Consider the following 14,275-nt stretch of genomic DNA (forward strand, 5'->3'; position numbering starts at 1 on the left):
ATGCTAAAGTCAGAATTTTATCTAAAAGTTAAGCATTGTTTCTGTCTGCATAAACACTTGGTGTGGGTTTCTCACCTGTCCTCCTCTTCAGGTGTCTGCTACCTTCTCCAGTTTTGGTATTTATTACTAGGATAACTGCATCCTTCCTGGTTGACACTTTTTATTGAGGAAAGATAATTTCAGAGTTCAGTGTAGAGAGTGGATTTGTCTTTTCTGGCACAAGGGGAGCTTTAATTATCATTAACCTGGGGGATACTCCCTAGAAGATAAGACAGATAAAATGTAGCAGTTGTGCAGCTCTTGTGCTTTAATAGCCTGGAGAACAAGTAAACAGCTTTGAAAACTGCATCCAGCCCTTTCACAGAGAGCTCTATAGTCATATCTGCTCAGGTTACTCTTTATTTATGGCTGTGTGCTAAAGGGTTAGAAAGATGCAAGCAACAGGATGGGATCAGATAGCAGGAGAGCTGAGATTAAGGCTCGTCTTGGATTCTTGAACATCTTTGAATCCCTTGGACATTGCCCTAGAAAACAGTCCAACTTGCAAGGTTTAAAGAAAAAAAAAAGTGTAATCAAATTGACCTATTGTTGTAGGTTGGATACAACCTGAAATTAGTGTGAAATTTGCATATGGTTTTGTGAAAGAAGCTTTACCACTGTGTCAAAGATGACAAAATATAAAATGGTTTTAAAAAAAAAATCTTCTGTCTTGTAATTTAATCTCAGTTAAGCCTTTTGGCCTACCTTTTACTTTCAAGCTTTCCTAGCAATGATTGTATTTCTTTTGAGGCATATAACAAAACAGATCTTTAGTTTTGATTTTCAATAATTTACAGTGGTACTGTGAACATAATATTTTTCCCTTGAGGATAGTTTTATATTGAAGTTTAATATCCTGCAGATTCTATTTTTTTTTTTAAAAAAAAGGTCTATTTAAAACTTAGGCTCAGGAGTGTGATGGTTAAGTGTGACATTCACAAGCTGTTTTGCAGTTATGAAAAATGCATGAGAACATAACCCACACAACTTCTATAAGAATAGTCAGGTGATTTTCAGTGTAATTTTCCATTAAAGCTTTCTTTACTGTATAGATTTTTAAAATTTCCAAGAGAGAGGTATTCACGTGGCAGTGTAGTGCAAGGGTTCATAATGCAAGATCTAGATTTAAACCTGTTATCCCGCCTACAGTATATATCAATGCAATGGCTATTTGAAATGACCTGGTCAGAAAAGATTCAATTTTTTTTCTCTCTGTTATTTTTAATACTCTCATGTCAGTTTGAAACATTAGCTTCTTCTATTTCTGTATTCAACGTTTTGGCATACTCTTTCTATCCTTGTTACTATCATCTGTATTTCCTTAAGCAGAGGGGAAAAATATCTAATCTTGGTTACTGTAAGCTGTGCTGCTAAAGATGCTTACCCCCTGTGCTCAGTGGTGCTTGTAGACTAATCTTGCACTGGGAAACATGTAGGCTAATAAGAAGAAAACTACCTTAATGGGAACTATTTTCAAGGAAAGTGAAGCATAAAGGCAAACAAGTAAAACTCCCAGTGGGTTTTCTGAACGGAAAGATGTGCACCGTTCTGTGCTCCAGTTGCCAATGTTCTTTCGGGTATGACACTATCCACCACAACCTGTGCTGACTTTCACAGTGACTTTGGTCTATGTTCAGTTCTTCAGAGTCATGAAGACCTTTACTCCCTTCTGTCTTAGTAATTCATCTGTCTTTCCCATTTGAGTTCTCTGAAAGATTTCTCCCTAGCATGGAAATTACCTTCTCAGTGATTTTCCAGTGGTATCAGTTTCTTGCTGGCTGGTTGTTTATTGTTTATTTAACTTTTTGCCCATTAAATAGTTCAATCTTGATCACACATGCATCTGTGTTTTATTTTTTTCTTAGCTTTGGATGTTGGGTTGGTTTTTTTTCCAAATACAAAGCTCTAACACTGAGCGACGGGCTTCTTTACGCCTAAGTAGTCCCACTGATATTCAGTATATACAAGTCTGTATGGCTATAGGGAGGAGATCTCCCTTTGGCTTATATGCAACAAATAATGATAAAATTTTTATATAAAAGATTTGAAGACTTCAATTAATTAAACAAAAAATTTATACATTCAGTAAATAACCAGTCTTTGGACATGGCAAAGATTGTCCTTTTATCACAGTCATGTTATGTCGTGACATATTTTGGTTGACAGCTGACTGAATATGAGCTGGCAGTGTGTCAAGGTGGCCATGAAGGCCAATGGCATCCTGACTGGCATCAAAAATAGCGTGGCCATCAGGACTGGGGAAGTGAATGTCCCCCTGTACTCGGCACTGGTGAGGCCGCACCTCGATTCCTGTGTTCAGTTTTGGGCCCCTCACTACAAAAAGGACATTGAGGTGCTGGAGCGTGTCCAGAGAAGGGCAACGAAGCTGGTGAAAGGTCTAGAGAACGAGTCTTACAGGGAGTAGCTGAGGGAACTAGGATTGTTTAGCCTGGAAAAAAGGAGGCTGAGGGGAGACCTTATTGCTCTCTACAACTACTTGAAATGAGGCTGTAGTGAGGTGGGTGACAGTCTCTTCTCCAAAGTAACAAGTGATAGGATGAGATGGAATGGCCTCAAGTTGTGCCAGGGGAGTTTGACTGGATATTAGGAAAAAATTCTTCACCAAAAGGGTTGTCAAGCATTGGAACAGGCTGCCCAGGGAAGCATTTGAGTCACCATCCCTGGAGGTATTTAAAAGACCTGTGTATGTGGCACTTAAGGACATAGATTAGTGGTGGACTTGGCAGTGTTAGGTTTATGGTTGGACTCCATGATCTTAAAGGGCTTTCCCAACCAAAATGATTGTGTGGTTCTATGTCAGTGTTTTAGAGGGTTAAAAAGGAGTAAGGAGGAGTAAGGAGAAAGGATAATTATTAGTGGTAGAAGTATTGTAATGTTGGATCTTCAAAAAGCTTTGAATGAATGTTCATCAAAATATGCGCGTTCAGCTAAAATTAGCTGAAATTCGGCTAAAATCAGTACTCTTTTCTGTTGAGAAATCTTGTCTGGGTCAAATTGGAGGACTGCACCACTTTTCTAAAATATAGGGAAACTTCTTGTGAGTCTGCTGCTTGTGAGATATGTCAGTGGCTGATGCAAGCACTGTACATCTGATGTGCTCTGGATGTGTCTCACTTGCTGTGTGTATTTCAGTCAACCACATCCTAGGCAGAGTATGGGACTCTTGTGACCCAACAAACATAAATCTCTGTGTATATGTATTCCCATATATTTTACTGTAAGGAATAAATAAGGGAAGAAATTATATTAAAAGTGAATTTTCCATATTTGATTTTAATATTAGCATTTGCTAAAAAAAAAAAAAAAAAAAAATTAAAAAAAGGTACCATAAAAAAAAAGACAGACTAATGTGGAGAAATCTGAGCAACAAAATTAATGGTTATGAAACTATATGTAAGGGGGAGTGCATCAATAAAATAGACTGAAAAGGTTATAATTTTCAGCAGTCACATGGACCTTCAAATTATTTAGATCCCTTTCATAGCCCTTTATTTAGATCCCTTCAAGGTTAAAACTTAAGTTTTGGAAAGTTTCGTGGTTTTGTATTATCTCAGTCAGTCTTTGCCTCCTTTATAATCTGGAAATAAAAGAAAACATAAGAAGTGTCTGAACTTCTTACCTTCATAAGCAATTTGTAATTTTAAGTTTGAATTAATGTGTGAGGCTTAATTTAAAAGGGAAAAAAAAAAAAAAGAGAAAATGTTGTAGAAATGGTAAATTTGTTCCTTCATTTTCTAAAGTAGTTGCATATGCTGAGTGAGATCTGTCTTGGTGTTTTATTAAGAAGTATTATGCAAATTAGTTTGGAAAGTCTTTTGCTGCCTCAGGATTTATTTAAATTTTTTTGGATAAAATCCTCTGAAGTGCTTTTCTACACCAGATACCTTCAATAATTATAAGCCTTCTAAGATTACAAATACAAGGAAAAATAATGTCCATTTTCACATAGTGTGAGAACGTGGGCAATCCCATCTAGTGTTCCAGTTGGAATAGAGCTGAGCTCCACTGCGGAGGTGCTATAACCTGGAAAGAGGAGGGTATCAACCACGTGGTTTTACTGCATATGGGACCGACGGTGGCTCCCAGCTTGGGTTTCGGGTTGTTTTCTGGTTGTTTCTGGTCTGTTCTTACCCAGCATGAGTAGGTACTGGACAGGTGATTTGGATTGCTTGGCAAGGGTGGCAGGTCAGCCTTGCTGCTGCATAGCTGAGCCCCAGGGCACTGTGTGGGGTTGCCCCTGAGGACGAGACAGTCAAAACCAGCACCTCTTTTGTACAGTCAGGAATGAGATCTCCTCCTGGTCCCACCAATGTGAACTTGGAGAGTTTTCCCTGTTATCGGTGAGGATGCAGCAGCTACCAGGAGAAGCATGAGTCAAAAGGCATGACCTTAAATCTATGCTTCTGGCAGCTGGAGTATGGAGAAATGAGCCTGAGGTTGTAGGAATAATTACTGTTGATGATTTACTGTGTGGTAATGTATTAAAGGCATCCTGTTTCCTGTCAAGATCTTAAGGCATTACAAATTATTGTGACCTTTATATTATGGTTTCCAGCGGTATAAAATAAAAGTAAATCTCTGTGTGAAAATAAGAATGGATGTGAAACACATGTATAAACCCTGTCCTTTTTCTTTCTTGCTATGAGGAAACCAGCAGTGAACTATTCAGTTAACTAGGGCAGCATTTCCACTCCAAACAAAGCTACTCGCTGTGTGTTCACTACAGCCTGCAATTTGGGAAATGCTTTGCTATCCCTCTTCATTATGCAGAAGACACTTAAACATCCAAACACTTTTTTTTTTTTTTCTATAGTTTTGTAAAGTGGCATTAGTCCATAATTGGATACTTAAATGAGAAGGCTACTTGAATAAATATTTTAGTCACCTCTATTAGTGACATCTGTAATAAAACTGTGATTAAAAAAAAAAAAAAAAGCTAAAATTTTCTCTAACCAGGCAGAATGTGTTTTTAAGCACAGATTGGAACTTAGAATATTACTGCCTTATCTATAATGAATTGTTCCAAATAATGTAACAGGAAGAAGATCTGAGAATTCCCATATGACAAATTTTCATAAGTCTATTAATATTTAGGAATTTGATAGCAAAATAATAGGTTGTTCTTGTTGTATTGGAGGGAGATGAAAGGACTCAATTTTGCAAACATACATGTGTATATCCTGATACTGTTCAATAAAAAATTGGGATGTTAGTCTCAAAAAAGATGTATATATGCCAAAGTGCCAGAATTTTAACTTAGGACAAATGTAGAATAGTTAAGTAAAGAGAATTCTTGCACTTTCTTGCTAATGGTTACTTGGGTATAGTGGAGAGGTATGAGATACCAAGTCATCTTACCTGGGATGCTCTTGTCTGTTTAAAAAGAAGTAATTTTTAGGTTCAGTTGATTTAAAACTTTCATCCATGCTTTTAAAGGAATTTACACACACATATGTCCTGTACTGTAATGTTAATTTCTGTTCAAAACCCTGAAACTTCTGTAGTTTTTGTAAATCAGGTATAAGATCCTAAATGTGAGTGTACACTGTGTGCAGCTATGCATGGCTTAGAGTCTCCCAGTTGAATCAACCCTAAACATCCTGGATTTACTTGGCTGGTTTTCTTTGTAATGTTATAACCAGAATACTAACAAATCAGTCCCTGTCTGTGATTTGAACATCAGTGCTGACCTTCCAAGTTTCTGCTCTATACTCTTCTGGTTTGTTTAGGTACTGGACATCTGAGCACTGCAGTCTAAAATAGATGTAGATAATGCTGAGGGCATCTGCAGGTCAGTTTTTTGCAGTGTCCTTCTGGTCTTGGGGGGGAAAATAAAAAGCTCTTTCTTTCCAGACCACTAGAAAATGGGGAAATTTTGGAAAATGGAATGCACTTCAAAAAACTCAAAACATTTTCCAAGAACTTCATCAGAAGGTTTTCATGTCAGGTGAACTTATGTTTCTGCAGCATTGTGGTGTTCTCTGTTAGGACTATGTAAAAGTTGGGTAAGTACCAGTCTGTTGCAAAGGCCAGCTGAGCTATCTGGCCCTTTGAGCAAAAATCATTGCTGAGCTTGGCTCAGTTTTAGATCCCTCACTTAGGCTGCAATATTAAGGCTACAGGATTTATTAATCTGTGCTGCATATACATGCCATTAGAAGTATGGTGTGGTTCTACAGACAATCTGAAGACTGTAAATATAATTCAGAATCAAGGTACTCTCATTGAAGATTCTTTCCTGTGGTATTTTGACCACTATCTGGACAGTGGTTGATCTGCGGAGACATTGACTACTTAGAGCAATGTTTTGGGGTGGGCTTCAGTCTAAAAATAAAAAGAAAATTTAAAAGCTCTTTTAATCTGATTTTGTAGGGCAGATTAACACTATTGCTTAGATCTCTAACAAAGATAAGATTAGTTGTTAATGATCTTTTTCCCTGTATGAAGTGATACATGTGAAAAATAAAACAGAAACGTCTCTTTGATTAAGAACAAAATCCTTTTGATAGTTCCAGTGATGTAAGTGTATGATATCAGCAACCACCGTCTGGGGTGTTGAACGATGTTTTATTTAAGTAGCCTATTAATATTGTTTCATTAGCTCTGCTATTAATTTTTTTTTTTTTTTTTTAATTGTTGCCTGCTGAAAACATGCAGGTCTATGAGTTTTGGTAAGGCTGAATCAAAGCCATTAATGTTGCGGTGGAATACATGCTGAAAGGCCATCTCTTTTTGTTTTGTGTAGCCTACAAGCCCGAAGTTTGGAAAGGCAGATTCATATGAAAAACTGGAAAAACTAGGGGAAGGGTCCTATGCTACAGTATACAAAGGGAAAAGCAAGTAAGTGCTGTTTTTCTTCATTTAATCCTGTGTGTAAATGAACAGAAGCAGAAAGTATTTATTGATGTTGCTGCCTTTGTGCATAGATCATGATGAATAAATGCAAAGTGACTACTGACTGCCATGTGCTCCAGTGATAGAAGCTGAGACCACATTGCATATGTAACATATTACCTTCACATCACAAGATATTAATCATCTTGTTAATCTGATGTTTTGTTTGTATTTTAATGTTGTACTACTTTTTCAATATTCATACCAAATTAATTTTTAGGGGTAAAAGCACAATATACTGTCAAGTTGATTTTTCTGGTGTTCTGACAGTAATGCTGAATATATGCTTTAAAGTGTTAGTCTTTTGTTTCTCATTATTAAAAAGCTTGAATAAAATAACATGAAGGGAATGAATGGAATTTTGGACTACTGTAAGTTTAGTTTGCTTGCAAGAGTTTATTTAGAGTTGCTCTAACTACTCCACTTCAAAATATTCTACTGTATGCATGTCAAATTTTTTTTTTCAGCCACTTGAATGTTATTTGTTGCAACTGTTTTATCCCAAATGTCCTAAGTGCTTCTCTATTGTATAAAATAACTCAGTAAATACACTTAAAATATACCTCTCAAGCTAGTGCTTCAGCTGAGATTTATCTTTTGTCAAGCAGAGTGTCTTGTGCAAGTTCGTATATTTAATCAAGTTTTCGTAATCCAATTATCAATAATAATAAAGCAGTTCTGAGAGAGGGATTGGGTATGTGTGGTATCTTTATTTAAAAACTTTGACTAGTGAATGATATATGAGGCAAGTCTACCGTTCTCAGCAGAGAGAATATGACAGTCATGGGGCAGAATAACCACTGAAACAAGGAAATATGTGTTAACATTTTCTAGGGTCATTAAGTTAGGTAGGTACTGAAAATTATTTTTTTCACTGAATATTTTTAATCAATGAGAATGAGAGGTGCACTCACTTTCAGTAGCTTTGAGATTGATGAGCATAATGACAGCTGATGTGCATAAAAATGTCTTCTAAATGTAGAAGTACGTACATTCTGCCATGCCAGTGCATGTATTGTGTTTCATTAGCATCTTTCTTCAAGAAAATTTAGTTATTTTGTATTGTTAATGGTTCAGTTACACATCACTATAAGTTCCAGACATTATACACATGTAAGCTTTTTATTGGGATCTATGTAATATGAGAAAAAGGTATAGATTTCAGCTTGTGCCTTGTTATTGAAACCCTTCAGTAAAATCACGGTGTGTATCTGAAAGCCACATGCCTTGGATTGAAGTAAGGCAATGGGGTTGCTGGATGTCCCATCAATCAGTGGAACAGACTGAAAGTTAAAAGCAAAGCAAAGCGCTTCCCTGAAGCTATTTCATTCAGTGGTGAATGAAATTTGTAAATGTGTTACAAAACATAGATTGGTTAGAAATATTCATTTGCTTTAGTAGAGCTGACTGCAGATCTGTAAAAAATAATTATTCTAATGGTAGTTGAATATTAAATTGAAATTACTGGGCTCTCTGCATTCTCCATTATAAATAGCAAGCTCTGGCTAAGTGGTTGTGAATTACAACAATTATATATAACTTTGTTCTCCTGATTCATAACATCTTTTGCAAGGTCTTTAAAATGTATTTTGAAAAGAGTGTGTGTAACTGAGTGTGGATAAGAGTGCATATGCAAAGAATATTCCTAATGTTATAGTAATACTCCTTCACCTGCTTAATTTTGTTTGGTTTACCTTTTTATCCCACTGAGTATTATATAATTCCCATATTACACCGCACCATCCAAATTCAGCACCTGTAGCCCAGACTTCTGCTTCTTGAACTAGAGAAACAGTTGAATTACTTCACAGCAGGAGGAGGTTGTACTTTAAGAACAGATGAAACACTACAGGGGCTCTTCTGCTGATTCAAAAGGAGTTGTTGGCTGAAGTAATGTAGCCCTATTACCTCTCTGTCCTCATGAGAAATTGAGGAACCTCTGGCCTACATGATATCCCCAGAGAAGAAGGAGAATCACTGCTATGATGTACTGTTGGGGAAGATAGATGGATGCTGGGGGTAAATGGTTGGGCCAACACTGGCTCCAGCCGTTCCATGAGAGCCTAGCTTTGCTGCTGTTTTTCTGGTAGCTTGGCCCTGGCTGTTTATAGTTTGATCTAAAATGATACAGGAATAGATACAGAAATTTTTTTCTAGCACCTGATGTAGGTATGTAAGGTGAGTCTGTAACATGCATCACTGTGTTCCCCTGACTACAGGCTCAGTGGGAAGAAAAATTAGCAAAACAGGTCAAAAGAGTGCTGTTTGTTTTGGCACGTGCCCAGTTTGACTGCTGAAGGATTAAGCCCTCATGGCACACTGCAGAACGCAGACATGCCTGGTATTTGGAAAAACCTGTAATCCTTGCACAACAAGTGCATTTTGGTCAAAATGTCTGAGAATCCCTAGTTCTCAATGAACTCTAATTCTTGGCTTTCTCATTTTGCCAAAATGTTTCTGAGATGTGTCTTTAACTGTAGGTGAAGACGGAGAATTTAAGATCAGACTGAGGTGTTTGGAATAATGCTTTGTACTCAGAATTATTATACTTAGTTTTTATCACCAGCTGCATGTGGCAAATAGTAGGGTTTGGGGTTTTTTAATGCTTTCCCTGAGATACGTTTCAGCTTTTTAAATTATTTCCCCTACTGATCATAATGATGGAATAAAAAATTCGTGATTTTAGCCTACTATTTGGAAAGACTAAAAGATACATACCTGCCTCCAAAGACACAAAATCAGCCATTCCTTCTTAAAATTTGAAGGAATGCATGTGGTAACTTAAATTGACGGCAAGCCTGTCTGTTTACAACTTGGGAGCAGGATCAGTAGTACCAAGCCCTTGCCTTTCTATCAAACCCATTACTTTTCTGCTATTTGAGCATTTGTTGTAGTACCCTAGGAAAGTGAAAGAAAGTGGGCTAATTCCTTTTACTGGATGATGGATTTCTCTTTTTGTAGTCAGATAAAGATGATTCCCTGTGGTGAGGAAGCAGCAGAGTGAATGGGACTGTGCTATTGAAGAAAGTGAAGCAGTATTCTCTTAGGCTGGGCTTTCTTGTTTATTGGAGAAATAGCCAAGCAGCCATTTGTTTCTGACTGAAGGTTGTATCAGTAGGCAAATCTATTTGATTTCACGTCTTGCAAATCAGATGTGCATAATGAAACTCATCTTGGCATGTTCATTTTCTACTTTCATTCAGGTTAGATTCTCACATGCTACTTTGTTGTATAAAATCCTGAGAAGCTGCTTGCTGCATGAAATTCAGATCACTTGGAAGTGATTTCTGCCTTATTTTTTAATGTAAAATTTTGGACAAGTAGGTCTAGTAATTTACTGCAAACATTGTAAAAGAATTGTGCAAGTCCTATTGACTCTTGTGTTTAGTTAACACCTTGAACATTTGCTATACAATAAGTGCAAAGCAATAGAAGTCTTTTGAATTCCTTGTACCATTTAATTGTGCTGTTGAGCTGAAGAAATGCTGTCTGTCTGTGAATCGACACGTGTTATCTTCCTCCTGCCATTGACCTTCTTCCCTCTTGAGCATGATTATAAATTTACCTGAGTGTACAGCAATGGGATCTGGCTTGATCTGTAGCACATAAATGTTGATGTGTGTTATGAGAATCTGGAGACGAAGCTGGTGACAGCACAAGGGAGCTGCTGCCAACCAGAGCCCCTTACAAATCAGTGTGGAGGCCTTGCATCCCTGCATGGGGAACTCTGCATATTGCACTTAAGGGAAAATCCTGTGCTTTTGGCAATATTATGAGTTGGCATGGTTTCTGTCCTCTCCTCCCACTGTGTTCAATTGTCCTTCAAGGCAAAGAATTCAGAAAGATTACTTCAGTTAAAGTGATGTGATCTGTGACTGCTGCTTGCACAGCATGCATCTGGGTTTTGAGAGGCAAGCCAACAGTATCTCCACTGCTACTGCACTGCTGTGATCTTGATCTGCTTCTTGCTTGTCTGTGTGATATTTTTTTTTTTTTGTGTACCTTTACTTTTTTTTGGCACCTTTACTAAGTTGCGTGTGCTCAAAGTATCGCAAAAGTGCATAGAATTTGTAACAGAGAGATCAATCAACATGCTTTTGCCTTATTTCCCTACCACAAAAGTACATAATGTCAATTTATCCCTAATGAAACGCTTGTCCTAATAAATTCTGATCCCTATCACTTTTTAACTATTAATACGAGAAATTGGTAGAGCACAGAGCAGAGCAAAGTAGAAGCCAATGCTGTCAACGAGAGCTCAGAGGCTGCAGAGGTAGGACAGGGCAGTCCTTCAGTCAAAGTACCTTTTCCATTTCTGTTTGAAAACTGAATTTTGTGTTCAAGATGTTCAAATGTGTACCCAAAGGAAAAAGGTATTTTTTCAGGTAGCCAGGGCATTTTACATTTATCTCCATCAGAGGCAGTACCTTTTACTATACATCTGAAAACCAACAGGGAGTTTGTGGTTTAAAGCGCAGATCTTAGAGAGAAATTGTGCTCAGGAGGGCAGGCACCATGCTTTTTACCATCTGTTGTTTCCATGCCCTGTTATTCTTGGGGCAATGGGGAATATTTGAATGATCAGTGGGAACTACCTGTATTTGTTGTTGGCATGATGTATTGTAATGTGTGTTATATGATGGTCATCTGTGTCTTTATTTCATATATATATATATTTGTGGATGACTGCTCACAAGAAAAAATGACTTACATATTTTGTTTTTTACATATATGATGCTGAAACCTTCACTGAAGATGACTGACAGGACTGATTGCTGTTCTGACGTTGCAGAATTTCTTTTACTTGTCACGAAACCTCCATGACCCTTTCATTGTATTTTCTTTTGTTTTATGTGCAATCTTAGTGACCTAAACTTTCTGAACTTTTTCTTTTATTTCTTTCAAACTGTGTGAAATGATTGTTCATCTACAAATGAAACTCTTTTCATCTGAGGATACCAGATGGCTGAAAAAGGAATATATATTCATGGATTATGAAAAGGCACTTTATGGTTATCTACTAGAGCCTCTCAAATTTTTTTCTTCTTTTTTCTCCCCATATTTTGTTTTAATTGATGTGCTTAACTGATTTTTGTAGGCTGCTTTGTACTATGCATTTTAAAGTCATCACATGGGTTTATAAACTGTGTACATAGATGCTTTTAAAATTCTCTAGCATTGTAAATCTTTAATAAAAACAGTAACTTCAAGTTGAACTAGATGCAAAACTAATGATAACTAGATGTTTAACTAAAATGCCAAATGGGGGAAAAATTATTAAAGTAGTGTAAATACTAAAATAACTTACTAAGTTTCTAACTGGAAGATGAATCATTGACTACATTCATTGCTTACTGACTGAATTTCTCAGTGTTTAAAAGAAATATTGGGAGATTTTTCCTCTCTAGTTGTATATATAAAGTGAACGTTACCCTGTATATGCTGTGCTTCAACCTGCAAACCAGTTCACAGAGGTGACAGCATCATTATCTCTCATAGCAGGGGATGAAACTGAGGAAAGAAAATCTATGATATTACTTACCCAGGTTTGCACAGGAAAATGTAGAAAAACTAGGATAGAACATAGTTATGTTGGATACAAGTGCTAAAAGTTATTGGATAGTAATTTATTGGCACTGACACATGTATGCAAGATTGGAAGGGTAGAGCAAATGCTGAAGTAATTTGCCAACTAAATGCCATTATGCACCAATGTATTTTCCAGTTAGCCATGGAAAGGCATCTCTCAGAAGATCCCCTGTGACTGTTGATCTGCAGTGTTGTAAGAGACCGCTTTACTTATAAGTGATACCCTACTAAGTTTGTCTTCAAATTCTCTTTATATGAACATTATGGGGCCCAGAGAGATGCAAGGTATATGGGGGAGGACCGGTGCAGTGCATTGCTCTCTCTGCTGCCAGTTCCAGGTGATTTGCTTCTAGCAGGTGTAGGTCAAGAGTACCACCTGTGCTAAGATGAGCATCTGCTTAGTTTGAACGAGTGATGTGGGCTGGGAGGTAGGGTCAGGGACCTGGAGGTAAATGCTCTGGTGCTGCTCACCTGCTTCTGTTCAAGTGAGGGCTGTCACACTGTATGAGACTCCCTTGATTCTGTGAAGAACGGGATCCCTGATTTCCAGTGACAACACTAATTAATAATTTAAATCTTCATCTCTCTCTGAACTCTTTGATCTTCTGTTTTTCAGTCCTAATAAACGTCAGCACTATGACGTATCTTTAATCCACTGGCTTCTTCTAAAACAAGGTAACTTTTGTTTAGGATGGAGATAAAAGGTAGTGGGAGTCAAAAAGAGAAATTGAGGGAGCTGTGTTAGTCCCTTGAGTATTTGCACCATAGGGCTTTAATGCTACCCTAAGTGGTTTTTGTAAACTTACAAACGTAAATCCTTTTCAGTAAGACAAATATAATATAAACCATGTTTACACTGAACTGTCTTTTATGATGATAATTAAAAGCAGTGTTTCCCTCAATGTAGAATTAGTTACTTGTTGGTAGAATAATCAGAGGTGACTTAGCCAACAGTGAATTTGCCTCTGTCAGGTTTCTTCAAAGGAGAATTCTGGCAGAGCCTGTTTTCATTAGTCCACTAGGTCTGTTTGGGTTTAGACCTCTGTTTGTGACATAAATACCACTACAGAGTTAGATACTCTCAGGGTTTGATCATCAAACTTTGAGCTTTTTGTGTAAATGAATATTTAACAAGTGAGAGTTGCCTTTCTTCTTAAGAATTATTTTCTTGAAATGTGTATCACAAATCAGAACATCATCCCAGTACTGTCTACTGTTTTTTCTTTGCAGAAATATTCCCAAATTTATCACTTGCGCGAGTTATAAACTCAGCCTCAAGTCCAGCCAGTGGTGAAACTGTGTTAAATAAACTGATTGAAATCAGAGTGGCAGATTTTATGTTAATCGACTCTTTTAAATGTGTTATATTTAGAACACTTATTGCATCTAAATATAACTGAAGAACTTGAGAAAATAGTGTTATTGTACTCTTTTGTTCTCTGTGTGGCATCATCAGCATTATCCCCAGTGAAGCCAATTAAGTCATCAGTTACTTTATATTCATCAGTATTATATGTTCTTAATGATGCATTAAAGCATTAAATAATTTCTAATCTTCTCTACTTTCTCATACAATGGTAATTTTTATAAATGTATTTATTTTGGTAGTGCTGATACGTGCTGTTTTAGAAAAGGCAGAATGACACATTGTGTTAGCATTTTTTGTAATATCTGGCTCATTTGTATTTTTTATAATATACAGACTTTTACTGTATGTCACATAAACCGATTT

The 14,275-nt window shown here is 37.0% G+C and overlaps 1 protein-coding gene across 6 annotated transcripts in view; it reads left to right on the top strand.

Annotated features, from left to right (window-relative positions):
• Positions 1-14,275, top strand: part of CDK14 (cyclin dependent kinase 14) — a 319,737-nt gene that overhangs the window by 91,402 nt on the left and 214,060 nt on the right. For all 6 annotated transcript variants that reach the window (XM_074900249.1, XM_074900255.1, XM_074900252.1 and 3 more), the window contains one exon: positions 6,806-6,900. In XM_074900249.1, the coding sequence (XP_074756350.1) occupies positions 6,806-6,900 (95 nt within the window). The remainder of the gene's footprint in view (positions 1-6,805; positions 6,901-14,275) is intronic.

This window comes from Athene noctua, chromosome 2 (assembly GCF_965140245.1).
Source record: "Athene noctua chromosome 2, bAthNoc1.hap1.1, whole genome shotgun sequence".
Lineage (NCBI taxonomy): Eukaryota > Metazoa > Chordata > Aves > Strigiformes > Strigidae > Athene > Athene noctua.